The sequence below is a fragment of the Oncorhynchus masou genome, chromosome 30 (genome assembly GCF_036934945.1).
Source record: "Oncorhynchus masou masou isolate Uvic2021 chromosome 30, UVic_Omas_1.1, whole genome shotgun sequence".
Lineage (NCBI taxonomy): Eukaryota > Metazoa > Chordata > Actinopteri > Salmoniformes > Salmonidae > Oncorhynchus > Oncorhynchus masou.
In genome coordinates, this window is record NC_088241.1 from 42,111,652 (window position 1) to 42,136,933 (window position 25,282).

At 40.9% G+C, this 25,282-nt stretch overlaps 1 protein-coding gene across 1 annotated transcript in view; it reads left to right on the forward strand.

Annotated features, from left to right (window-relative positions):
- LOC135522622 (enhancer of polycomb homolog 1-like) overlaps positions 1 to 15,827 on the forward strand; it is a 51,594-nt gene extending 35,767 nt beyond the window's left edge. The window contains exons 11-14 of the mRNA XM_064949060.1: positions 8,702 to 8,871; positions 10,733 to 10,874; positions 11,130 to 11,544; positions 13,865 to 15,827. Coding sequence (XP_064805132.1) covers positions 8,702 to 8,871; positions 10,733 to 10,874; positions 11,130 to 11,544; positions 13,865 to 13,940 — 803 coding nt within the window. The 3' untranslated portion in view covers positions 13,941 to 15,827. The remainder of the gene's footprint in view (positions 1 to 8,701; positions 8,872 to 10,732; positions 10,875 to 11,129; positions 11,545 to 13,864) is intronic.
- Positions 15,828 to 25,282: the final 9,455 nt, after the last annotated feature.

Consider the following 25,282-nt stretch of genomic DNA (forward strand, 5'->3'; position numbering starts at 1 on the left):
TTAATTGCTTAGTGCATCAGGCAAGCTCAGTAGCCTACAAATGGTGTATTTTATTCAAACAGCTGTATACGGGAAAATACATGTTTAAAAATGTTGATGAATTTAGATGACTCTTGGTCGACCAATAATAAAAAAAAATTTTGTCGGTGGCAGCCATATCAGTGTGTTTTCCTTTCATACCCCCTTGCGGTTTTCTAGGCCACATGTTGAACTGCATTACCATTTTGGGGAGGCATATTTTGCTGTGCACTTGCTTCTGTCGACACTGGTGTGTATGTTTATGTTCACTTAGTCAACTTTTGATGTCACGAAGTGTATATTGTATTACCAATAGCCTATGTTCTGGCTGTCACACCTGTTTTGCTTAGATCGAAAGGATAACCATAGGAGCTAGTTCATAGCTAGGCCCAGTTTTTCTCCTGATAAGCTATCTTTCTGAAGGAGGTATTTATGGGCTCAGTCAAATGTTTGACCGAGGTTTGACCCAGTGTAGAGAGTGGCCCAATAAGAGGTTACATGATTCTCAAACCACACCTGGAATCTGAAAAGATGTATTGACCCAAACCGCAGCGACTGGCTAAGTATAGGATGTGGATTGATAATGTCTTGACTTGGGCTTTGAGGTTAACCTCTGTCTGTGAGCTCAAACATGGGCCTTTACAGTGGTTCAGCACAGCCTTGTGCATCACCGTAACCTTAGGATTAGGGCAATTGTAGTGTTATGGATATGACATTTGCACATAAAATGAGAAACCGAATGTCTCTCAGAATTTTCTTATCAAGCTTAAATTAAAATGTTAATGTGTATATTTGTAGAACCCTAAATGGGAAGTGTCGACACAATTCTAAATAATACCACAGTGACGTAACAACTTCCGTTATGGATGTGATGGAAATGGACAGGCATTTTAGGTCACAATGGATGCATCAGCAAAAGTCTGAATCTCAATCTTAGGGTAAAATATTAATAGCCGCTTTGAAAGTAAGGATTGACTACACAAAAACCAACGATGCAAATATAAAAGTGTGTGTGTGTGTATATGTGTATATATGTGTATATGTACGTGTGTATATATATATGTGTGTGTGTGTGTGTGTGTACGTGTGTACGTGTGTACGTGTGTGTGTGTACGTGTGTGTGTACGTGTGTACGTGTACGTGTACGTGTGTGTACGTGTACGTGTGTGTACGTGTGTATGTATGTACGTACGTGTGTATGTATGTACGTACGTGTGTATGTATGTACGTACGTGTGTGTATATACGTACGTGTGTGTGTGTATATACGTACGTGTGTGTGTGTGTATGTGTGTGTACGTGTGTATGTATATACGTACGTGTGTATGTATATATATACACACACACACACACACACACACACACACACACACACACACACACATATATACACATACATATGTATGTATGTGTGTGTGTGTATATATACATATGTAAATATACACATACACATGTATATATACACATACACATGTATATATATGTATATATACACATACACATGTATATATATGTATGTATGTATATACATATATACACATCCACCGCCATCACTTCATGTTTCAGCATGATAATATATTACATATATATGCATGCACACTTCAGAGAGGACAATTGACTGTTATGGATGTGACGCTGTGGATAATAAGTGTTTATATATTAAAGTTTTATTTTCTAAAATTCATCATACTTTTGTCATCTGACAATGCAGTGTACCGCAAATAAACAAGAAAGCCTAGTGGTTAGAGCATTGGACTAGTAACCGAAAGGTTGCAAGTTCAAATCCCCGAGCTGACAAGGTACAAAATCTGTCGTTCTGCCCCTGAACAGGCAGTTAACCCACTGTTCCTAGGCCGTCATTGAAAATAAGAATTTGTTCTTAACTGACTTGCCTAGCAAAATAAAGGTTAAATAAAGTATATTGAATAATTATTGCATAGGCTCTATGTGCACTTGTGGGTCCCATCTTAACCAACCATAAATGCATTTCATTTCTGTATTTGAAGAACTCAGTTTTCATTCTGAATTAGAGTGCTATATACCTCAACAATTCATAACACTAGAGGTAAATGTTGTTATGGATGTGACAGGGTCCCAAAAGACAGATCGCAAATGATCCACTGCACTGCATTTCAAATGTACAATGTTTCAGTCATTTCATTTTAGATCTTTAATGACTGTTTTATTTAAAATATTTGTTTCTTATCAATCACCTACTGAGTAACAATAAACATACAAAAAATAAAAAAATATGACCTCATGCTTTATTAATCTCATACCCTTTAAAACCTCTCTGGGATATGTGGAACGATAGCGTCCCACTTGGCCAAAAGCCAGAGAGAATGCAGAGCGCCAAATTCAAATAAATTCCTATAAAATCAAACTTCCATTAAATCACACATGTAAGATACCAAATTAAAGCTACACGTGTTGTGAATCCAGCCAACATGTCAGATTTCAAAAGGGCTTTTCGGCGAAAGCAAACGATGCTCTTATCTGACGATAGCACCTCCATAAACAAAATAACATATTTCAACCCAGCAGGCGGGACACAACGCAGAAATAAAAATATAAATCATGCCTTTGACGAGCTTCTTCTGTTGGCACTCCAATATGTCCCATAAACATCACAAATGGTCCTTTTGTTCGATATATTCCGTCCATATATATCCAAAATGTCAATTTATTTGGCGAGTTTGATCCAGAAAAACACCGGTTCCAACTTGCGCAACGTGACTACAAAAAAATCTCAAAAGTTACCTGTGAACTTTGCCAAAACATTTCAAACTACTTTTTTTTAATAGAACTTTAGGTATTTTTTTACGTAAATAATCCATCAAATTGAAGACGGGGATGATCTGTGTTCAATACAGGAAGAAAACAAACTGAAGCATGCTTTCTGGTCATGCGCCTCTATCAAACAGTACACATGAAGTGACCCTCATTCAAGTTGGCTGTACGTCTTCATTACACAAAGGAATAACCTCAACCAATTTCTAAAGACTGGTGACATCCAGTGGAAGCGGTAGGAACTGCAAGCAAGTCCCTTAGAAATCTGGATTCCCAATGAAAACCAATTAAAAAGAGTGACCTCGAAGAAAGAAAAAAATCTGAATGGTTTGTCCTCAGGGTTTCGCCTGCTAAATAAGTTACTCAGACATGATTCAAACAGTTTTAGAAACTTCAGAGTGTTTTCAAACCATATATTTTGGGGGTGAGTAGCAGGCAGTTGAATTTGGGCATGCTTTTCATCCAAAATTTCAAATGCTGCCCCCTATCCCAGAGAAGTTAATCTGCCGGCACATCAGGCTCAAAATCAGGCTTTATGAAATGTTACCTCCTCCCCCCGTTGTCCACAAAAGGACACAGGGACTGGACAACTTGACCTGCAGCCACCCAAGCCTTGTCCTCCTTGGCTGGGAAGATGTACACACATCCTGTGTGGTAATTCCTCTTGAACAGCATCAGAGTCAGTCTTTATCTGTTACCAATCCCACAAACTGTAGAGTTTCTCCCCCCCCCCCCATATGGACTCTACAAGGTGTCAAAAGTGTTCCACGGGAATACTGGCCCATATTGACTTCAATGCTTCAGTTGTCAAGTTGGCTGGATGTCCTTTGGGGGGTGGATCATTCATGATACACACGAGAAACTGTTGGGCGTGAGTCCCAGTAGCGTTGCACTTCTTGACACAAACCGGTGCGTCTAGCACCTACTACCATGCCCCATTCAAAGGCACTTGTATTTTTTGTCTTGCCCATTTACCCTCTGAATGGCACACAATCCACGTCAATTGTCTCAAGGCTTAAAAATCCTTCTTTAACCTGTCTCCTTCTCTTCATCTACACAGATTTGAAGTGGATTTAGCAAGTGACATCATCAATAAAGAATCATGGCTTTCACCTGGTCAGTGCATGTCATGGAAAGAGCAGTTAATGTTTTGTAGACTCTGCCTATACGTCTAACCCTCGACTCAGGGATTGATACTCATTTCATTCTCATTCTCTTCTCATTTGAGATAGCTGTGCTCACTCCTCACTCGTCCCTTATCATCTCAACTATATCTTGACATATGTCATTATGTTAGATGTCTTTCCTGTGAACTTCATTTTATGCGAAATGATAAAACAAATATGTTTCATTGAATTATAATCTATCAGTGGCACACGGTTTGCACTTTCACAGACATTTCTTGTCAGGTCATAAATCACCTGAGACTTGACAGCTGCAGACTACACAGATGCAGACAAATATTGTCACTGGAGGGTACCTGTAGTTACTCAAGGAAGTAAACAAACTCAGCATGACCAGTGAAAGTTTCTTATGGATTTTCAAGACTTTAATTATCTTTATGACTTTAAGACCTTTATGCCATGTGATTTAAGGCAATGGTCCAGTTAGCAGAACGCATGATTGCAGTTCATAAGAGAACGAGAGTACACCCGAAATAGATCACACACACAGATTGCCCGCTAGCTTGTTTACTAACATAAACACACTTCTGAAGCGGTAGGAAGTGCATGAACATTCTATTATGATCGCGTTATGCAGTGCTGCTGACTAGTGAGTCATTGATCGTGTTATGCGTCCGTAACGATCACATCCGTTACGCTTAGAACGAGTACTGACAGAAAGAAAACCCATTTATACATCACCTAAGCCCTAGATGAAAGTTAGCTTTGCACAGAAAGTTTGTATACAATCATACTTGAAACGCATCCACAGTAACAACCTTTCATCAAAAACATTATGGATGTGACACTCCCTGTCCAAATAAACTTTCTAGCTTCACTAGAATTCTATACTAGCACTCAATGGACAAACATTTGTTTGATATGGTTTCATTAACCTTATGATTTGGTTAGAAACACAGTACTAAAACAAGTTCTGTGAGCCATTGCCGAAAGCTATCATATCTGGTTGACAAATGCTTATTTTGAAACTTTGTATTCTATTTGTAGTAACAATAACATTCAATTTGGCAAATAAATAGTCCAAATGTAGTCTTTACTTCAAAAGGCACACATTTCAAGGCAAATATGAAAGTAGTTTAATTAGGAAATAAGCCATTTAGTTTTTTCATACTCCGGTTGACCTTACTATGAAATTGCTCTTTTGTCATTGCTTTGTCAACTTGCTTTGGCAGTCTCTCGCACCAGAGACATGGTTAGTCTTCGATTAAGGCTAATGTGCACTTTATAGTGAACAGAGCACTATTTGGGATGCGGTCTTGGCGTGCGAAGTGAAATGAGTGAGTTTGTTTGAGACAGACTAGCAGCTGCGTATCCTGTTAGACCAGTCACACAAGGCACTATTGATCTGATCTACGGAGTTAACTGAAAAAAAAAACGTTATCACAGGAGTGAGTCTGACAAGTTTATATTCCTGGCTAATGTCATAGAGGGCTAGGTATTGTGATTCATTTTGTCAGCCACGGTAAGGGTCGAATTAGGAAATTTAGGACTTAGATCGAGGGTTATACTGAGTCTGATTATTTGATTACAACCGTAGACCTATCACCGAACAAAATTGACGTCGTAGAAAGCTAGCTATTTTTTATGTCTTCTATCAGCCATGCTAGTGACTCAAATAAACAGTCACCAGCTTCGTGAAGATATTGAATGTTGTTCTATCTAGAAGACAAGCTACAGGTGTACGAAGTCAGCCTTGGAGCCAATTACAGTTGTGTATATGCAGGAAATGAAAGATAGACATTGGAGTGGCAAATTGCCTAGCGTGTGCACTGTGCAGCCTTTTCTTTGCTTTACTATGAGTTGTGGAGAAATATAGGATCTGCATATCACCTAAACTCCCAGGGATCTTTCTATCATGGAAATCCTGGAATTTTTAAATGGCGTTTTTCCAGGCCCGGAAAAGTTTTAGAAAATGATCAAATCTGAAAAGTTATGGAAATGAATTTAATAATTTCCGTTATTTATTTAGGCATTTAAGAATGACACTTTAGCCCTTGATTTATTGCGCGCACCTCACCTGCATCTGTGCGAGACGAACGGGCCGTTGCTCATAGAGAGAGAGAGCCAGTCAGACATTGCATCAGCAGGTAGGCCTAGACTATAAAATATGATAGAGAACATACTAATAAGTAGGTAGCCTATTCAAAACATACAGTACGCTCTAATGAACTTTTTAGCTATTAATGTTTATTGATGTTTTCGTCATGCCCCAGAAAAATGTACACTGACACTCACGAATAAGGACATATGAAGTTGATTTACTTTTTTAAACATCTACATACATGATGTGTTACCCCGCGGGATGGTTGAGCTAACGTAAGCTAATGTGAATTGCATGAGGTTGTAAGTAACAAGAAAATTTCCCGCGGCATAGACATCTATGGGAAGAAAGCTTAAATTGTTAGTCTAACTGCACTGTCCAATATACATGAGCTATTTAGTGAAATAATACAATGCTATTGAGTGCACAGTTATGAACTTTAACATCTATTAATAAACCAATTAGGCACATTTGGGCAGTCTTGATACATTTTGAACAGAAATACAATGGTTCATTGAATCAGTCTAAAACTTTGCACATACACTGGTTCCATCTAGTGGCCAAAATCTAAATTGCGCCTAGATTCCTTAGTCATATATTGGCCTTTCTCTTGCATTTCAAAGATGATGGAACAAAAAACAAACAAAAAACAACATTTTTCTTGAAAGCTTGTTTTGTAGATGCTTCCAGTTGATTTGACAATCCAATGTATGGGACAGTGCAACTCAATGGATGCTAGTCAGCCTGCAAAGTAAATACTTCTAAGGTGAATTTCCAGAGTAAAAAGGGGAATTTCCAGAATAAAATTTGTTGGCTTGCTTCAGTTGATTAAAAATACTGAGTCTACCATTAGGCTTGGTCTGTATACCAGGGTATTTGGAAATAGCCACGGGATGGTTTTTCAATACCATTGAAAATAAATATTTAAGTTTTTCTGTACATTTTCATAATTGTTGTTACTTAAGTAAGTACCTGCAGTCAACTTGTGCAATATGTAAGAAGATGAAGCAGTTTGCGTTCTTCATTTCACCTGTCACATTATTTTACATTATGAAGCTTACCGTAGTTTCCCAGCAGGAGCAGGTGAGTCCAGCTATGTATTGACAGGGCCGTGTATTATATTGAAAGTATACTTTATTTAAATTTTGGCTTCAATAGAGGGATCAGGGGCATTCAACTTTAGTTTCCTTTCCAGAAATTACATTAGTGAAACAGCTTTGTCAGAAAATAGCTTCTTTTTCATCAGATGACAAGAGAAGTGCATCGCTATGTGACTGGAAGCTAAATGAGCTTACAATTAAAAACCAAGGTATTTTGGGGAACAACTATGCATGGCTATAATCTTTCTGTTGTCATAGAAAGAATGTAGCCAGTTACATTTCCTTATGTTTTTCTTGCATTCTACCGGAGAAAAGGAGGCTTCACCAATAAAAGTACCAGAGAAAAGTAGAATTCTGCGTAAACGCGACACCTAAGTTTAATTTGCTAGTTATCAAGGTGACAGAACATCATATTGTTGGCTTTCTGCCATGGTGAAGTCAAAGCCCTTTGTTTGAGTTCTGTACAGCTTCCACTTCTCTTTTGATTTCCTTGTTTTTTTCCCTCTCGGTTTTCAGCCTGTCTGCTGCTCCTCCATCTTCTCAGAGCAGTCAGGCCTGTTGCCCTAGCGACTCCAGTGGATGTATGCTGCTCCAGAGCCAGTACTGTTAATTTGCATGATGTCTACCATTCGCTTTTAAATGTCCAAACTCACCAAAAATGACATTCGGTAGCACCTACCAATATACACTTAACAAAATGTAAAGTCTTGGTCCTATGTTCCGTGAGTTGAAAGAAAAGATACTAGAAATGTTCCATACACACAAAAAGCTTATCTCAAATGTTGTGCAAAAATGTGTTTACATCCCTGTTCGTAAGAATTTCTTATTTGCCAAGATAATCCATCCACCTGACGGGTGGCATTTCAAGAAGCTGATTAAACAGCATGATCATTACACAGGTACACCGTATAATGGGGACAATAAAAGGCCACTCTAAAATGTGCAGTTTTGTCACACAACACAATGCCGCAGCTGTCTTAAGTTGAGGGAGCGTGCAATTTGCATGCCGACTGCAGTTATGACCACCAGAGCTGTTGCCAGAGAATTTAATGTTCATTTCTCTACCGTAAGTCGCCGCCAACATCATTTGAGAGAATTTGGTAGTACGTCCAACCAGCCTCACAACCGCAGACCACGTGTATGGCGTTGTGTGGGCAAGCGGTTTGCTGATGTCAACATTGTGAACAGAGTGCGCCCTGGTGGAGGTGGGGTTATGGTATGGTCAGGCATAAGCTACGGACAACAAATACAATTGCATTTTATACAGTTACCTAACAGGTATTCCACTTTGATGTATTGTACTGTGTGTGTGTGTGTGTGGGGGTGGGGTTAATGACAGGAGGTGGTACATGTGATCTGAGAGCTCCCAGTGTCAATACCACATGGTGCTTGTTTATTTATACGTACATAGATGCCCCAAATTGTTGGTCATGGAAATTTGTTTAAGTCATGGAAAAGGAATTTCATGACATCAGTCAATGTGTATGAACCCTGACTCTTCATTCATTCTCCTGTGACCAGTTTGTGTATAACCCATGTGTGTATAACATTGTTATCCTGTCTCTGTAGCATTCACAGCAGAGCAGTACCAACAGCACCAGGAGCAGCTGGCCCTGATGCAGAAACAGCAGCTTGAGCAGATCCAACAGCAGCAACAGGCACAGCAACAGGCACAGCAGCAGGCAAACACAGACCCATCCTCTACTACTACATCCACAGCACCACCACCCAACACACAGGTCAGTAGCACTCCTCTGCTCTGCTAAACCAGCCACTCACCTACTATAACCACATCATCTTTTCCAAAACGGCTTTGTGTGTATTTGTGTAGGTTTGCTTGTTTCGTTACGTTTCTTAGTCAAGCGTCAGTCAAAAGTTTGTTAACACATGGAATAATGTAGTTTAAAAAAGTGTTAACGACATCACGCTACCACGTTCCCCAAGGGCACCCCCCCCCCCCCCCCAATAGCTCAAATGAAAGATAAACACCTTGTTCATCTACCCAGCGAGTCAGATTTCTAAAATGTTTTACGGCGAAAACATATTACATATGTATGTCAAACCACCACAAAGACACATACAATATGTAGCCATTTTGTCAAGCAAAAGATGCAATCACAAACGTAGGATTAAAAGAAAAATAATTCACTAACCTTTTGAAAATCTTCATCAGATGACAGTAATAGGACATGTTACACAGTACATTTGTGGGGGTTTTTCAATTATATGCAATTTATATCCATAAATCTCCGTTTACATTGAGCCATGTTCAAAAAATGCTACAGAAATGTACGGAGAAATTATAGATAGCTCCGCCAGATAACGCCAGATAACAGCAATACACATCATAAACTTTGACTAAATATACATGTTCTACATATAGTTAGAAAGATACACTGCTTCTTAATGCAACCGCTGTGTTACATTTATTGTTAACGTTACAGAATTCGTTCACTAGGCAATAATCTGAGGCGGCGCTCAGACGTAAGCAATATTTCTGCGCTATGTTGGAGTCAACAGAAATAAAAAATTACCACCTAAATATTCCCTTACCTTTGATGGTCTTCGATCAGAATGTAGTGGAATGAGTCATACTTACCCAATGCATCGTTTGGTTTCAGGTTGTGTGTCTTTGTATTAACATATGCTAATAGCTTCAGCTGAAATGCACCCAAAATGACTTCTGGTCCCGCACAGTTGCGCATCAAAACTTCAAAATTACATATTATATGTCGACTAAATTGGTCACACTAAGTGCAGAATCAAGCTTTAGGATGTTATTAACGTACGAAACAATTGGCGATTCAACCGAAAGAACGCAACTCTTCTCAGACGAGCTGGAACAAAGAATGCCCTGTGTACAATTGCGCCAGGACACGCAGCTATATTCTCGTGACACTTCAGTATTTTGCCCGCCAACGGGCCAAAGCTCACGGGATTTTCTCCATTACTCGCCCTATTGAAAGAACACATCACGCTGAAGACAAACTGTTCCCAGATCCGTAGCTGGTTGGGAAGGGTGGGGGCGATGATGTCAAAGTTGGCCTAACTTTCCTGATGAGAGAGAGAGTTTGGGAGAATGGCTTCCCTGTGAGTTCTGCTTTACATACAGACATAATTCGAACGGTTTTAGAAGCTTTAGAGTGTTTCCTATTCAAAAATTATTATTATATGCATATATTAGCAATTTTGGACAGATTTTTTTTTTTCTGTTTTACTATGGGCACGCAATTCCTCCAAAGGGGGCAGTATTGTGCATAGCCTTAACAGGTTTAAAGCATAAGACACGCTCGGTACATGTATTTGATTTTATTAGAACACATAGGGTGTCTTTATATATTTTTTAAAAATACACGTTTCTAAAATTCAGACCAATCAATTGGTCGAAAGAAAATACCACTATCGATCGACCAAGATTTGGTTTTAGTCGGGGAAAGCCCTCGAAGCCAGAAAGCCTTTGTGTTGCTTTGAGGGAGCTTTGCATCCTGTCTGAAAAAATAACCAGGGGAATGACTGATTTCACTGACTCTTCCATGTTTAATATGCTCAGTGGTTGTACAATCACATCACTCGGTCTGTCTCCATCTGTCCTTCCTCCAGTGTATAATATCTAAGACGTTAGACTCGGCCAGCGCCCAGTTTGCTGCCTCTGCCCTGGTGACCACGGACCAACTGATGGCCTTCAAGGGCAAGGAGGAGGGGGTTCTGGGAAGTGGTGTCAACGGGGTCTTTCCAGGCTCAGGTGAGCAGCAGCGCCAATGGGATCTGAGCTCTTTGGGCCCTGGTTAAAATTAGTGCACTATATATGGATAGAGTACCATTGTAGGACGCAGACCAGATTTGCAAATAAATACAATTGAATAGAGAGACAGGACTGTAGAGTTGAGGAAGTGCTCTAGTCTTATCAAAGTATTTTCTTTACCCATCTCCTCACAGCATTTTACTGATGAATGACATGTATGGTATAGTCTAATGTATTAATGTCTCCCTCCCTCAGGAGTTTACAAAAGCTTACACCTCGCCAGCACCACCCACACCCACCACCCCAACACCAACCAGACTCCCACTCCTCCTCCATCAGCCCCCACTTTCCTTAAGCCCTCCTCCACCACTACATCCCCTGTCACCGCCTCCTCCCTCAGCTCCCCAGCTAACGCCCACGTGAATCCCCTCCACTTGGGTAGCAACGCTGCCAACTCCACCACCACTCAGGTCCTGATAGGGAACAACGTCCGTATGAGCGTACCCTCCTCCCCTGTCCTCCCCAGTCTGGGCGGCACCACCACGCGCCACAGCCACATACCCAGGGCTCTGGGAGCCCTGCCCTCCTCTGCCTTAAAGATGGCTGCCAACACCAACTGTCAGATGCCCAACAAGGTCACCGGGGCTTCTACCATGGACATAGGATCCAGGTGAGATGATTTAACATATTCTAACAAATTCACTTTGAATAACATACTGTTTAACCTGTTGATACTCCCCATCCCATATCCGGGATCGTGAATAAAGCCTCAGGCTCATTAGCATAACGCAACGTTAATGATTTCTGAAAATCGCTCTCAAGCTTAGCCTTTTCTTAACAACACTGTCATCTCAGATTTTCAAAATATGCTTTTGAACCATAGCAATTCACTAATTTGTGTAAGAGTATGCTAAGCTAGCTTAGCATTTTGAGTAGCATTTAGCACGCAACATTTACACAAAAACCAGATAACCAAATAAATAAAATCATTTACCTTTGAAGAGCTTCGGATGTTTTCAATGAGGAGAATCTCAGTTACATAGCAAATGTTCAGTTTTTCCTGAAAGAATCTTTGTGTAGGAGAAATCGCTCCGTTTTGTACATCACATTTGGCTACCGAAACTAACCGAAAATTCAGTCACCAACAACGTCAAACTTTTTCCGAATTAACTCCATAATATCGACCGAAACATGGCAAACGTTGTTTGGAATCAATCCTCAAGGTGTTTTTTCACATATCTCTTCATTGATATATCGTTCGTGGAAGCCTGCTTTCTTCTCTGAATTCCATGGAAAAATACTTGCAGCTGACTTTTGTGCACCAATTTCGGCGCAGGACACCGGGCGGACACCTGGTAAATGTGGTCTCTTATGGTCAATCTTCCAATGATATGCCTACAAATACGTCACAATGCTGCAGACACCTTGGGGAAACGACAGAAAGGGCAGGCTCATTCCTCTCGCATTCACAGCCATATAAGGAGACAATGGAAAACGGAGCCTCAAAAATCCTGCTGATTTCCTGGATGCCGTTTCATCTTGGTTTTGCCTGTAGCTCATGTTCTAGGGCACGCACAGAGAATATCTTTGCAGTTCTGGAAACGTCAGTGTTTTCTTTCCAAAGCTATCAATTATATGCATAGTCGAGCATCTTTTTGTGACAAAATATTGCGCTTAAAACGGGCACGTCTTTTTATCCAAAAATGAAATAGCGCCCCCAGAGTTTCAACAGGTTAATTAAGGCATGCCCTGACTTTAACTGAATGCTATTATAAAAACATACTCTGACACAGATCAAGGCTATTCACAAATGATAAGGTTAGGGGTTGTGATGAATCTGTTATTTGTTTTAATTAATTGGTTAAGCCATGAAACTACCCCTCCCGGATCCGGGATAATTGTCATCAACTACACCAATTAGCATAACGCAACGGACAAAAAATCTTACTAGAAAATATTCATATTCATGAAATCACAAGTGAAATATAGTGAAACACAGCTTAGCCTTTTGTTAATCACCCTGTCATCTCAGATTTTGAAATTATGCTTTACAGCCAAAGCAAGACAAGCATTTGTGTAAGTTTATCAATAGCTTAGCATAGCATTATGTCCAGCTAGCAGCAGGCAGCTTGGTCACGAAAATCAGAAACGCAATCAAATTAAATTGTTTACCTTTGATGAGCTTCAGATGTTTTCACTCACGAGACTCCCAGTTAGACAGCAAATGTTAATTTTGTTCCATAAAGATTATTTTTATAGCCGAAATACCTCCGTTTGTTCTTCACATTTTGTTGAGAAATCCACCGGAAATTGCGGTCACGACAACGCTGAAAAATATTCCAAATTCGACCCATAATATCATCAGAAACATGGCAAACGTTTTTTATAATCAATCCTCAAGGTGTTTTTCAAATATCTATTCGATAATATATCAACTGGGACAATTGGCTTCTTAGTAGGAGCGAGAGGAGCAATGGCCGCCTTTGTCTATTACGCACAAATCACTCTGAGAGCCACCAGCTGACCACTGACGCAATGTTGGCGTTCACGCTCATTTTTCAAAATAAAAGCCTGAAACTATGTCTTGTCACTGTAGACACATTAGGGAAGCCATAGAAAAAGGAATCTGGTTGATATACCTTTCAATGCTCAATGGGGAGGCATAGGAACGCAGAGGTTTCAAAATGAGTCACTTCCTGATTGGATTTTTCTCAGGCTTTCGCCTGCAATATCAGGTCTGTTATACTCAGACAATATTTTTACAGTTTTGGAAACTTTAGTGTTTTCTATCCTAAGCTGTCAATTATATGCATATTCTAACATCTTGGCCTGAGAAATAGCCCGTTTACTTTGGGAACATTATTTTTCCAAAAATGAAAATACTGCCCCCTAGTCTCGAGGTTAAACAAATGTTATCAACATACAGAGTTAAAGTTAATAAGGGGTCTAATGGAAGCTGTTTTTGACATGGTGTTTGTCTTGTATTCTAGCAGGGATAATCACGATCAAGACAAACCAGCTCTTAACAGTATAGCGGACAACACAGTGGCCATGGAGGTGACGTAGCAGAGTGGTGGTGGTGCTGCTAGCTACCATGACAGTCCAGCCAGGCCCAACGCTACCCAACCCTCTGCTGGCCAACCAGTCCTCTGCTGAGAGTCTGCTCCTACTCTCTGAATCCACTCTTTAGGTGCTGTGCATCGTAGCATTGGGAATGCAAAAGGGACGGTAGGCGGGTGGTCAGCGGGACTCCCCACACATACACACAACGGACTACATACGGAGTACGGACAGACACATTTCCACGGCAACTGTGGGGATTACATGGGTTGCTATTCTCATCTCTCATGCTTTTTAAATGTTTTTGTTTTTGTATTCGTTACTGTTAATAAGAGTAAAAATTGACATTGTGTAAATTATGAATATGGCAAATTAGTATCTGTACAGTAACTAAATATTTGTAATACCCCCCTTGTATATATGTTACTTGAATACAGAAACTTGTTTTATTTGTGATGTTTTGCACTTGGGAATAAAAATAAAAAAGCGATAAACTTGTGAGTGTGAGATGTGAGAGTTGTATAAACGAAAGAGACATTTCAGAAGAGACGTTTCATCACATGCATGGTGCAGAGCCTGCTGTTTTATCTATTTATTGTGCTGTGTTTACAGTTTCCTTTTTTTCTTTTTGCACTGTACCTTCATTGGTTCCTGTGCTGTAGTAAATGTTAGGTAGCTACGGACTCCTGGGTATTTTGTATATTGTAAACACAATGCAGGTTTTTCCCCCCCTTTGGGTCCCTGCGCTTTTCTTTGGATCATGTGGAATTCAATGGTGATATACAGATTGGCTCACCTCCCCACAGAGTCTGAGGTGGAGGACATGGTCAGCTTTGGTTCACTTCACTTAGCGGGGTTAAAGCTCTTCCTGGGATCTTCCATTTACGTTATCCCGATACAAGTAACAAACTAGGGATGAAGTCTCTTCCTAGAAGCATCTCTCTCATGCTTCTGATTCAAAGCACTTATCGATTTTGTTTTCTGTTTTTTTATCAATATTAATGCTGCTTTTGTATAATTTTGGTTCCTTGTTTTCATGCAATGCCCCCCCCCCCCCCCCCCTTTAATTATTTTAACCCCACACACATTTTTGTAAAACAGAATTGAGTTATTTTTGTATTTTTCTCCTGTTTTTGTGGTAAAAAAATGATTGTAAGCTTCTTCGTATTGACAGACTTCATTATTTTGTTACTTGTTTATGCATAGGTGATAAGGGAGGTGAATGGCAGTTACAATTGCTGTATGTATCATCATTCCAATTTCTGACAAAAAAAAATGCTAATGGGGGTAGCTATGGAGAAAGGCTAATTTTCTCTTATCTCACCGTTTCAAACTCCAGACGGCTGCAAGGCCAAAAACCACAAGTGTCGGGTGCCTTCCCTTGGGGGAAAAAAACGTGCTCTCTTCTGTGAAGAGTAAGGCACAAAAACAGTGCTACTCCTAGTAGTACTTTTTGTCTGTGTCGTCAGAATCTGAATGCCCAGTCCAATGGCAGGATTTATCCTTGAGGTTTTCTTGTCCCACCTGGAGGCTGAAAAGAATAATGAAAATAAAAAAAGTGACAGAACTCTACGATAATATAAGACAATAAAGCCCAGGTCATTATATGTGGATTATGTGGCTCTTTGTGTTCTGTTGGGTGAATGTTATGGGTTTTGTTTGTTTGTTTGTGAGCAAAAATTGGCATATTTTAAGAACGAGACGTTTTGAATAATGTAACTCATGCCATGCAGCGTTTGTGTAGGCCTACGGATGTTTCAACTGGGTGGCTGTGTGTGTAAGAGAGTGAGAGCGCAATGTTTTGGGAGTTTTAAGATGGTTTATACTGCATTGTTGCATCTTGTTTACATTATCACATTTTGATGCTGTAATTAAAGCACAAGTATCACAGAGCTGAAAGCCATCCGGTTTCCCATTTAAAACGGATTACTCAAAGGGTAAATAAATGTTAGTTTGATTGTGCATGCCTCGCAGGTTGACATTACCTCAACTATTAGCACCCTGTTTGAAAGGAACAAAGACATACTGAAAGAAAAGACCACGCATTCTTTGACCAAGTGTAACCTCATTATTTGATTGTTATTGGGAACAAAAATGCCAAGCTATACATGCAAAGGGAATTATCCCCCTTTCTTGCCCAAATGCTATCCTATTCCTGACGTAGTGCACTACTTTGGACCAGGACCTAGTGCATTAATAAAAATAAATGTACTATATAGGGAATAGGGTGCCATTTGGCACTCGGACCATGCAGGCATGTTCATAATTGATTCCACACCAGCGGATCCCAACAGCACAGCCAAGATAATTCAGTCCCTCTGTAACCACCACTTAGATAAAACAACGAATCAAGTCGGCTTTCTCATTACAACAGTCTTAAGGAACATCCCAAATGGCACTGTATTCCATACATAGTGCACTACTTTAAACCTGGCCCTATCCAAAGTAGTGCACTTTGTCGGGAATAGGGTGTTGGGCTGCTTCAAGCACTCTGACGTGAGAGAGAAATAAAACTGCACACACACTCCCAACAATACACTCACACTGCTCCCAGGAACAATTCACCATGACAACGCTATGCCGTCAAGATACAGCTCGGCAGCACATGGAATTACTCTGCTTTCAGTTAACCCCTCCAAGCAAACAGCTGAAATATAAAGCTCACTCTCTTCGTCTGTCATTCACTCTCTCAAATTGCCCTCATTCTGTAAATACGAATTCTTTGGCTTGGGTTTAGCTTTCAGAGTATAGCACAAAATGGACCGTGTGACCAAGATAACCCTGGTGGAAAACAAGATGCATCTGTTCACAACTGGATCAGATGTCTTCTTCAGGGAGGTGATTAGAAGGGCTGACAGCCAAGCAGGTTTAACCCCTTCCTCGCCACCTCACTCCATCTGCCTCTCGGTCTCCCTCTCGTCCCTCTCTCTTTCCCCCTCAGTACCCCATCAACCCTCGCCCTGGCCAACAGGTGCAGTAGTCTGAAAGGGGACTTTGTTGATTGATAGCCTGGTACTGTCTATGATATGACTTCTCAAAAATATATTTTTACCTCTGGAGAGAGATAGCCTTTCCTGTATAACATGATCACGTTACTCAGGGATGAATTATGATTTGCTTCTCAGTAGGGTTAGATTAGACTTTTTCGAAAGAGATGGAAGAATGAAGAAGTTTAATGACTATGTTACGTCCCAAATAGCACCCTATTGCCTATGGGCCCTTGTCAAAAGTTGTGCACTGTGGGGAATAGGGTGCCATTTGCAGTGGTGCGAAAAGTATCCAATTGTGATGCTTGAGTAAAAGTATAGATACCTTAATAGAAAGTTACTCAAGTAAAAGCTAAAGTCACCCAGTAAAATACTACTTGAGTATAAGTCTAAAAGTATTTGGTTCTAAATATATTTAAGTATCAAAAGTAAAAGTGAAAATAATTTCAAATTCCTTATATAGAGCAAAGCAGATGGCACCATTTTCTTGTTTTTAAATGTTATGGATAGCCAGGCGCACACTCCAACACTCAGACATAATTTACAAGTTATGCATTTGTGTTTAGTGAGTCCGCCAGATCAGAGGCAGTAGGGATGACCACATGTTCTCTTGATAAGTACATGAATTGGACCATTTTCCTATCCTGCAAAGCATTTAAAATGTATTGAGTACTTTTGGGTGTCAGGGAAATTGTATGGAGTAAAAAGTTCATTATTGTCTTGAGGAATGCAGTGAAGTAAATGTAAAAGTTTTCAAAAAAATAAATAGTAAATTACAGATACACAGAAAAAAATACTTAAGTAGTACTTTAAAGTATTTTTACTTAAGTACTTTACACCACTAGCCATTTGGGGCACAGCCTATTTCATTCAAGTGAGGTGATGTAGTCAGACTCAGTTCTGTTTTCAAGCTGGTTGTCTTCACTATGACATGTGAGCAGAATAAAGTGCATCATGTGAAGCTGTGGTAAACAGAGGTAGTGTCCCAAATGACACCCTATTCCCTTTATTGAGCACTACTTTTGACTAGGGTCTATATTGCTCTGGTCAAAAGTAGTTGTGGTGTGAGATCAATCTGTACTGAACTTTTCTATTTCACCGGGTGTCTACTCTACAGTGGAGACACATACAGACACATACACACATTGCAACAATCAGTCACCTACGCTGGACTGAAACAAACTCAAGCTGAGGAGGGTCAAGCCAGGTAATATGTTGCAGCCAGCCGGTGCTGTTGAACTTGTTGTGCTTGCACAGTCCTTGAGTGAAAATTGCACTCAATAGAGAGAGGCCATTTTCCTTAGATGGCCATTCTCTCTAGATGGCCATTCTCTTTAGATGGTATTATGAGTGTTCCTCCGTCTGTGCTCAAGTGGAGAAAACACTTATGAAAACACTCTACTGTGGCAGCCTTTTACAGAGCTCTCAGTAAGAGTGGGTTTTTTAACAGGAACATTGGGTTTTTATTGGCTGATCTCAGAGTGTTGACTGTTGGATGTTGTTCTGGTTCTGTGCATATTTCAGCAAGAGAGCTCAACCAGTGATTTATGTTATGTATGTTTCTTCATGTATACTGATTTTTTTTTCTTCTGATCTAAGAATGTTTGCATGTTTGGACATATGTGAGCTTCTGTTTAGTTTTTTCAGTGTCATGTCAATCTGATGCAGACGGTCTGCAGTGACAGTGTGACACACTAGGGAACAAGTCACTAGTCTGGGCTGAGCTTGGGGACACCGAACAGAGTGAGCACTTACAGAATAACCACATGAATTTCACATTTCCATTTAACAGACACTCTTATCCAGAGCAATGTGGGTTAAGTGCCTCGCTCAAGTGCACATTCACAGATTTTCACCTAGTTGTCTCGGGGATTTGAACCAGCAGCACCCTGCCTACGGAGATCACGTGATCACACGTGATCTTATGTGAAGTTAATGTGATAACGTGGCAACATATAAAAGTAACATGTGATAACATAATACACGTGAAAACATGATCTAATGTGAAATAAATGTGAAAACATACGGATGCAAAATTTCAAACATGTGATACCATGAAACTACAAATTTGAGCACATGATAACATGAGCTCATGAAGTAAACGTGACAACATGGGGATGCAAAATTTCAAGTGTTTTTTGCATGTGAGAATGCAATTTCACATGAGAGTTAGATTTTCACAGGAGGTGAAAACGTTATTCTCCTCAAATGTAAAAAGGTGGTGTTAACATGTGAACTCTAAATATAATACATGTGAACATATGGAGGCTGCTGAGGGGAGGACGGCTCATAATAATGGCTGGAATGGAGTCAATGGAATGGTATCAAATACATCAAAGATGTGGTTTCCAGGTGGTTGATATCACTCCATTGACTCCATGCCAGATATTCTCCTTCCAGACATTCATGAGCCGTCCTCCTTCAGCAGCCTCCACTGATGGTTTACATGTGAACAACTGAACATTTCAGCTCAACATGTGAAAACATCTATTTCACATGTGAAACTCAGTCATTGACAGACATGGTGGCGTGGCAGGAAGATCGGCATGAGGCTGTTGAGTTCAACTCCCAGGTGAGTGTCACTTTCGTCGTAACAAGGAGACCAAGGCTCAGCTTGATTGGAATACATTCTTCTTTTATTAAAACAAAGAACACTTAAACAAACTAACAAAATGAACGTGAAGCTATAAACAACTAGTGCTGACATGCAACTACACAGACAATAACCCACAAAACCAAAAAGAAAATGGCAACCTAAATAGGATCTGGACTGCCGAGGCACACTCGGCGTGGTGCGTGGTGCCGGCACTGGTGGTGCCGGGCTGGGGACACGCACCTCAGGGCAAGTGCGGGGAGGAGGAACAGGGAGTACTGGACCCTGGAGGCGCACTGGATGGAGAGGTCGAGGAGCAAGAACAGGACACAACTGACTGGGAAAGCGCACTTGAGGGAGAGTGCGAGGAGTTGGCACAGGACGCACTGAGTCTTGAAGGTACACTGGAGACCTGGTGTGTATAGCCGGCATCAATTGTTCCGGAACTTTAACACACGTTTCGTAACGAGTACGGAGAGCTGACTCAAACTGAGCTGACTTGGCACCAAACTAACAACACATTCTTTTGTTCCAAATCCGTGCGTCCTCCAACTCAACAACTCCCCCATTTCTCTCTCCTCCGAATCCTCCTTCTCCTTCTACTGGCTCTGGTTTACTCCTCGGCTCTGCCGACTGCTCCATGTGCCACCCCCAAAAATGTTCTTGGGGTTTCTGTGGTTGCCTTGACTCCTCGTATCGTCGCCTTTCCTCCTGCACTATCTCGACCTGCTTCCATGGCAGGGTCTTGTCCCCTGCCATTACCTCATCCCAGGTCCAGGATGTCCTCCACTCATCTTTCTCCTGGGCCCAGGATGTCCGCTCCTCATTCACACGCTGCTTGGTCCTTATTTGGTGGGTTATTCTGTCACGTTCGTCGTATTGAGGAGACCAAGGCGCAGCGTGACATGAATACATACTTCTTTTAATGAAAGAACGAATACTAAACAAACGTGACGCTATATAAACAGAGTGCTGACATGCACTGTTTTTTATTTATTTTCATTTTACCCCCCTTTTCTCCCCAATTTCATAGTTTCCAATGAATTTACTTTACAACTCCCGTACGGGCTCAGGAGAGACAAAGGTTGAAAGCCCTTTGTCCTCCGAAACACAACCCAACCAAGCCGCACTGCTTCTTAACACAGCGCGCATCCAACCCGGAAGCTAGCCACACCAATGTGTCAGAGGAAGCGACCTTGCTTAGCGTGCATGGCGCCCGGCCCGCCACAGGAGTCACTGGTGCGCGATGAGACAAGGATATCCCTACTGGCCAAACCCTCCCTAACCCTGACGACGCTAGGCCAATTGTGCTTTGCCCCACGGACCTCCCGGTCACGGCCGGTGTCGACAGAGCGACGAACCCAGAGTCTCTGGTGGCACAGCTAGTGCTGCGAAGCAGTGCCCTAGACCACTGCGCCACCCAGGAGACCTTTTCCCTTCACTGTTAACGGAGGGCTAATATCAACAAGATACATGCCAGTCTCACTAGGCTTAAAGTAGAAGAAAGATTGACTGCATCACGTCTTGTTTTTGTGAGAAATATTACCGTGATGAAAATTCCAAATTGTCGGCATAATCAAATAACATACAATGCTGACAGACAGACATACATACTCCACCAGGCATTTCACCAGGGGTCTCTTCACAGTCCCCAAGTCCAAAACAAATTTAAGGAAACGCATAGTATTGTATAGAGCCATGGTTGGATGGAACGCCCTTCCATCTAAAATGACCCAAGCAAACAGCAAAATCAGCTTCAAAACTACACCTCACAGAACAACGCCTCTCCCTTAGCAAGTAATGTTTTACCAGCAGCTTTAAACAACATTCAGCTTATAAAGGCTTCATAAATCCTTCATAATGCCTCCATAAGCACTAAGTAAATGTGTTACAAACCATCTATAATTGTATGTCATGCTTTATAAAAGGTTCATAAATGTGGTATAACTGTGTGACATAATCCTCTATGTCAAATGTGACATAACCCACTATGTCGAATATGATATAAACATGTGCTTTATAAAGGGTGACATGTCGTGCTGAAGGATGGCATACGCTCTAAGGTGATGTCATATTAGTCACATTACACCTAATCTCAGACACTTCCATCCAAATGCGCAGAAGGTCTGGTGGACCAACGCATCAAACTTGCCCTTCATTAGTTAGGGTTAGGTTTAAAATCACATTTTAAGAAGAGAAATTGTGGAAATAGGAAGTTTTAGAAATAACTATGACTTTTTGACTGTATTAAGGAGTGACGATGACAAATACTTTGCGCAGTAAGGTCCCTCCTATAGAATTCTATGGACACTCCCACTAAGGCCAAATAGAATGCCAAGAGTGTGCAAAGCTGTCATCAAGGCAAACGGTGGCTACTGTAAATAATCTAAAATATAAATATATTTTGATTCAGGTTTTAAATGTACTTAATTATCAAAAGTATAAGTATAAATAATTTAAAATGTCTTATATTTAGCAAACCAGACAACACGACTTTCTTGTTTTTTTTTATTTTACGGATAGCCAGGGTCACAGTTCAACACTCAGACATAATTTACAAACAAAGCATTTGTGTTTAGTGAGTCTGCCAGATCAGAGGCAGAAGGGATGACCAGGGATGTTCTCTTGATAAATGCATGAATTAGACAATTTATCTGTCCTGCTATGCATTAAAAATGTAACGAGTAATTTTGGGTGGCAGGGAAAATGTAAAGAGTAAAAAGTACATTATTTTCTTGAGGAATGTAGTGGAGTAAAAGTAAAAGTTGTCAAACATATAAATAGTAAAATAAAGTACAGATACCTCAAAAAACTACTTACTTTACACCACTGGTGAAATCATACACAAATAGCCTATAAAATAGCAAAGCACGTGACATATACTCACATGCGCGCTACACACCTAGTTTCAACGGAATATAATCTGCAGGCAGCAAGAACACGCAGCTCTCAAATGGTTTTGGCATGGAGCAGAAAATGAATAATGTCATCGGTAGCCGGTAGGTAGGAAAGACGTTTCAACATATAGGTATGCAAACCAGGTATTGAAAAAGTTTGGTCCGAAGTCTTGGTTAGTAGGCTATTTGTGATATGCAATTCAGTCAACATGTGCTATTTGCATCAGATTCAGCAAAACAAAAAAATAATACATTATTATTACACAGTTCCTTTCACCAGATGATGGTCATTTGAAACAACCCTTTCCTACAGTCAATGACCAAAAGCCCCCTTGGCCTCATGAGTAGAATATATTCATATATTTTTAAATAATTAATCAAGTTTTTTTTTAATTATGAAAATCTGGTATTTGTATGTCAAACCGTTTTGTTTTATTTCAGTCTTCTGAGATATATGAAGTATAATATTGGAATGCTAACCAAACAGTGCAGGGCATGCTCACTGAATTAAAGGGCAACAAACTACAGAATCTGAATTTCTTCGATTTTTCCCAGACCTCATAAGTCATCCCCTGATGTGATTTAAGCATTGTTGTGAACACAGAACATCCAATTTAGTTGCTTTTCTATTAGAAAAGTGTGAAAAAACTGGGGTGAACCAGAAGTAACTGGGGGTAATCCGAAACCTGGAAAAAGAAAAAAAACAAGAAAGCAGTAGTCAAAAAATTTCACAAAAACAGATTTTAAAAGGCCCTACCAAATTAACCCTTTATAAAGCATTGCATATGGTTATAGATTGTAACACATTTAGCTAGTGTTTATGAAGGCTTTATGAAGCATTTATAAACTGCATGTCATTTAAAGCGGGACAGTGTTTTGTCAGCACAGGACCTAATGTATTTCTATATTTATTTTAAATATTTGTAGCTCTGTCCTTGAGCTGTTCTTGTCTATTATTGTTCTATATTATGTCATGTTTTGTGTGGTCTCCAGGAAGGATAGCTGCTGCTTGTGTGTGTGTGTGTGTGTGTGTGTGTGTGTGTGTGTGTGTGTGTGTGTGTGCGTGCGTGCGTGCGTGCGTGCGTGCGTGCGTGTGTGTGTGTGTGTGTGTGTGTGTGAGAGAGAGAGAGAGTACAGAGTAAGGTAAGGTACGTAGATGGTATGTAGGAGCCTCAGAAGAACAGTCAGAGGGACATGAATGATAAAGACTTGATACTTTCTGGATGATTAGATGATCAATTGTCCAATCATTGTGTACGAGTGAGGAAGATTACACATGTGTGTTTATTCTTGCACATAAGAGTTGACAGGGATAACAATTGAATTCCTGTCATTCAGTTTATACTGCTGTTTAAGCGCAGTTGCCACAGCAACCGTTTACGCTCATCATCTAGATTCTTACTTTTCCGATTCAGTCTTTTCCGATTCAGTCTTCTTAGAAATGAATAAGGAGGGTTTGAATACAGTACATTTATGTATGTTTGCTCAGGGATCCAAGATGGCGTAACAGTCAAAAGTCTTTGTCCATTGTCTTGTCGTGTCCCATGTATGTATCTTTTTAGATATTTTTTTAAATATTTTTCTTAACCTCAACTTCAAAATACTCTCCTGCAACCCGCCTCATCCAATGTGGTGTGTATCTGCTTTTTTCTAAAGTATATTTCTTTACCTCTGAATCGGAGTCCCCCAACAGAGGCTAGCCAGCTAACTAGCTACTAGCTAGTAGTCAGCTAAACACTGCTAGCGGTCATCAGCTACCTTTATCTCGGACGCGATTCAAACCAGAGCATATCGGACCTATTTTCTCTCCATATCCCCGGATTCCTACCACAAGCTCTGATCCTTCTCACCTGGATCATCGCAGCTAGCTAGCTGCAATCCGAGTGACTACTCCTGGCTAACGCCTCTGTCCCGAAGCAAGCACCAATTAGCCTGGAGCTAGCCCATGCTAGGCCCATCTCCCGGCTAGCTGAAGAGGTCCATCAGCCACTCCTGGACCCCTTTTACTGCCGGTACGGGGTACGGAACCTGGCCGATTCTTCACGACTGGACTACCGACGTAATCTGCTCGAAGGGGTTACTCAACTGGCTCCTACGTCGCGACGTCCCCTGAATGCCCATCTGCTAGCCTGCTAGCCGTGGCCCACTAGCTGTCTAGAGCATATCGGACTGTTAGCTAATAGGTCAATCGGCCAATTTCTCGTGCCACTATTCCTATTTTGCTAATCGGCCTGGGCCCCTTTTACCACACGAAGCCCTGCTTATCCATCACGACTGGACTATTGACGTAATCTGCCCAAGGTTTTTTTTCCAACAGGCCCCTTCGTCGTGACGTCCCCTGAATGCCCATGTGTTAGCCTGCTAGCCGCGGCTAGCTGCCTAGAGCATATTGGACTGTTAGCTGAATAGATCCATTTGCCAATTGGACTGGACCCCTCTGCTACAAGGAACCCCACTAATCCATCATGACTGGTCTATCGACGGAACCGCACGAGAAGGCTAAAAAATACTTTCCTCCATCGCGACGTCCCTCTAAGGCCCTTCTGCTAGCTTGCTAGCCCCCGCTTGCTAGCTGTCTGAATCGCCGTGTCTCCTGCCAGCTCAACCATTCACTGGACCCCTATGATCACCTGGCTACGCTTGCCTCTTCCTAATGTCAATATGCCATTTTCATTACTGTTCTGGTTATTGTTTATTGTTTTATTTCACTGTAGATCCTTTAGCCCTGCTCAATATGCCTTAACCAAACATTTAGTTCCACCTCCCACATATGCAATGACATCACCTGGTTAAATGTTTCTAGAGACAATATCTCTCTCATCATCACTCAATGCCTAGATTTACCTCCAATGTACTCACATCCTACGATAC